Source organism: Typha latifolia, chromosome 1, assembly GCF_019914945.1.
Source record: "Typha latifolia isolate L0001 chromosome 1, TyphaL0001v2, whole genome shotgun sequence".
NCBI classification, from domain to species: Eukaryota; Viridiplantae; Streptophyta; class Magnoliopsida; order Poales; family Typhaceae; genus Typha; species Typha latifolia.
In genome coordinates this window covers 9,301,902-9,304,493 of record NC_133086.1, presented here as the reverse complement: position 1 = coordinate 9,304,493, position 2,592 = coordinate 9,301,902, and the positions used below count along the sequence as shown (strand labels likewise).

The window sequence follows — 2,592 nt, the reverse complement described above, 5'->3', positions numbered from 1 at the left end:
TTTAATTAGACTTGCCTTAAAGACTTATTTGACTTAATTAGACTTACCTTAAAGACTTTCATAACTTATTTAAACATATTTTAATGATTCGCATTTAACTAAACTTGTCTTAAGGGCTTACATCATGAATTAATTAAAAGATAAATAAACTATACATCAAGCCCAATATTTTATAATATGATCCGACCTAACCCGATTCTTATTAGCTAGCATCGGGATGTTTCTCACAACTTACGTCTCTTTCCTCTTCATGGATTTCACTTGAATTTATAGATCCATCTCCCATTGGAGTTGAAAAATAATGTGTTTTTAGCTAAGTGTGGAGTGTCTTCAATTCAGAGTTGTCACCCTATCTCTCTTTGTATCAAGTTGTGCCGGAACACTGTATACTTGAGTTAACAATCAATCTATGGATTTTCTCTTAAAAAACAATTAGGCATATAATAATATGACTCCATTAATTTCCTTTCATAAAACAAGAAAAGAAAATAATACTAGTACAAGTGAATGCCCTCAATAACCTCTTAAAAGGTAGGAGGGATAGAAAGAGAGAAAAGCTAGAGAAGCTACAGAGATGGAACTCCCGGACGATCGCTTCGACGTGATCATCATCGGCGGCGGGATCATGGGCAGCTGCACGGCCTACGAGGCCGCAAAGCGTGGACGCCGCGCCCTCCTCCTTGAGCAATTCGATTTCCTCCACCACCGCGGCTCCTCCCACGGCGAATCCCGCACCATTCGCGCCACCTACCCCAAGTCCTACTACCCACCGCTCGTCCTCGAGTCCTACAGCCTCTGGTCCAAAGCTGAGTCGGAGGCCGGCTACCGCGTCCTCACCAAAACTCGGCACCTCGTTGTTGGCCCCGCCGCCGACTGCAGCCTCCAAGCCGTCATCGCCAACTCCACCGCCCGCGTCATTGATCGCACCGAAGTAGACGATCTCTTCTCCGGCTCGTTCCGGCTCCCCGACGGCTGGATCGGCATCTCAGAGACCGGCGGCGTGATCAAGCCGACGAAGGCCGTCGCCATGTTTCAAACGCTCGCCCTAAAGAGAGGAGCGGTTCTTAAAGACCACACGGAGGTGAAGGAGATCAAGAAAGACGAAGCCGGAGGGGTATTGATCACGACGGCCAACGGCCACATATTCCGGGGAGCCAAGTGCGTGGTGACGGTTGGGAGCTGGACCAGGAAGCTAGTTAATACCGTTACCGGTCTTGTCCTCCCGATCCAACCTCTGCACACCTGCGTTTGCTATTGGAAGATCAAGGACGGCTACGAGAAGGATCTCACCCTGGAGAAGGGCTTCCCGACGTTCTCTAGCTACAGCGAGCCGCACATCTACGGGACGCCGTCGGCGGAGTTTCCGGGATTGATCAAGATCGCGATGGACAGCGGCTACCCGTGCGACCCCGACCTTCGGGATTGGACGTCGAGCTCGGGCGTTCTGGTCGACGCTGTCCACTCGTGGATCAAGGAGTTCCTCCCCGGGCGGGTCGAGGCCGAGCGGCCGGTGATGACGCAGGCGTGCATGTACTCGATGACGCCGGACGGCGACTTCGTGATCGACTTCCTCGGGGGTGAGTTCGGGACTGATGTGGTGGTCGGGGCCGGGTTCTCCGGCCACGGGTTCAAGATGGGGCCGGCAGTCGGGCGGATCCTCGCTGACTTGGCGATCGACGGGGAGGCAAAGGGGGTGGATCTGAGGTGGTTCAGGATGGCTAGATTTGAGGAGGATCCGAAGGGGAATGCAAAAGGAGTATGAGGATCAGGTCTCATCTCATCTCACGTCATTCTGTGAGAAGTTTAAATTTGGATTTGTTTGAATCTTGGGCCGGTTCTTGTCATAAGTTCTTAAATTTGGATTTTTCATTTTCTTGAACTTAAGTTTGGATGTTCTCAGCCTTTTGACTTGCAAACCCAGCCATCGAGTTGACGTAGCAGGGGAGTCTGAGCAGTTTAGTTATGAATCAATAATGCAAGAACTTGTTGGTTAAGGAAATATCTCTATTTTGGAAATTTGATAGTGTTCTTCAAGTAATTGCCACTGAAAGTTTTAAAGTATTACAACTATCACCATGTATTTTAAAATAGTGGAATTATCTTCTACCATTTAAATAAAACGCTACAATCATGCTATATAAATTAATCGAGCATTGCCGTTTTTTCATGCCATTATATCAGCGTCTCATTTGTTAACTCAATGGTCACGTATTGCATATAAAGGATTTCTGGCAACTATACGTTTAGAATAAAAGATTACTTTAAATTATCGTTCTTCTCTATTTCTTCATTTTTTTTCATCTTCATTCCTTCATTTCTTTTTCCTCCTCCACCTAACCGAAACATTTCTTCTTTCTTAACTCCACCCTAAACCTAAATCTAAACCCAAACTCTTCTTCCTCCTTAATCTCAATCCAACCGTTCTTCTTTCTCAACCCTAAACCAAACCTAAAACCAAATCCTTCTTTCTCATCAACCCCAACCTAAGAGTGAAACTAGAAGACTTTACCGGGTTCATCACTTGAGAGCATAATTGGAAGTGTACTAGTTGCAAGAGCTAGGGCTTCATACTTATCCACACTTTTGAACCTT

At 46.6% G+C, this 2,592-nt stretch overlaps 1 protein-coding gene across 1 annotated transcript; it reads left to right on the top strand.

Moving 5' to 3' along the window:
• Positions 1 to 450: 450 nt before the first annotated feature.
• LOC140781296 (probable sarcosine oxidase) lies at positions 451 to 1,999 on the top strand. Its single transcript, XM_073127229.1, has one exon. The coding sequence runs from the start codon at positions 575 to 577 to the stop codon at positions 1,760 to 1,762; it is 1,188 nt and encodes a 395-aa protein (XP_072983330.1). The 5' UTR covers positions 451 to 574; the 3' UTR covers positions 1,763 to 1,999.
• The last annotated feature ends 593 nt before the right edge of the window (positions 2,000 to 2,592 follow it).

What these genes read in the sequence shown, in the direction of transcription:
- LOC140781296 (XM_073127229.1), top strand. Translation starts at nt 575, where the DNA reads ATGGAACTCCCGGACGATCGCTTCGACGTGATCATCATCGGCGGCGGG.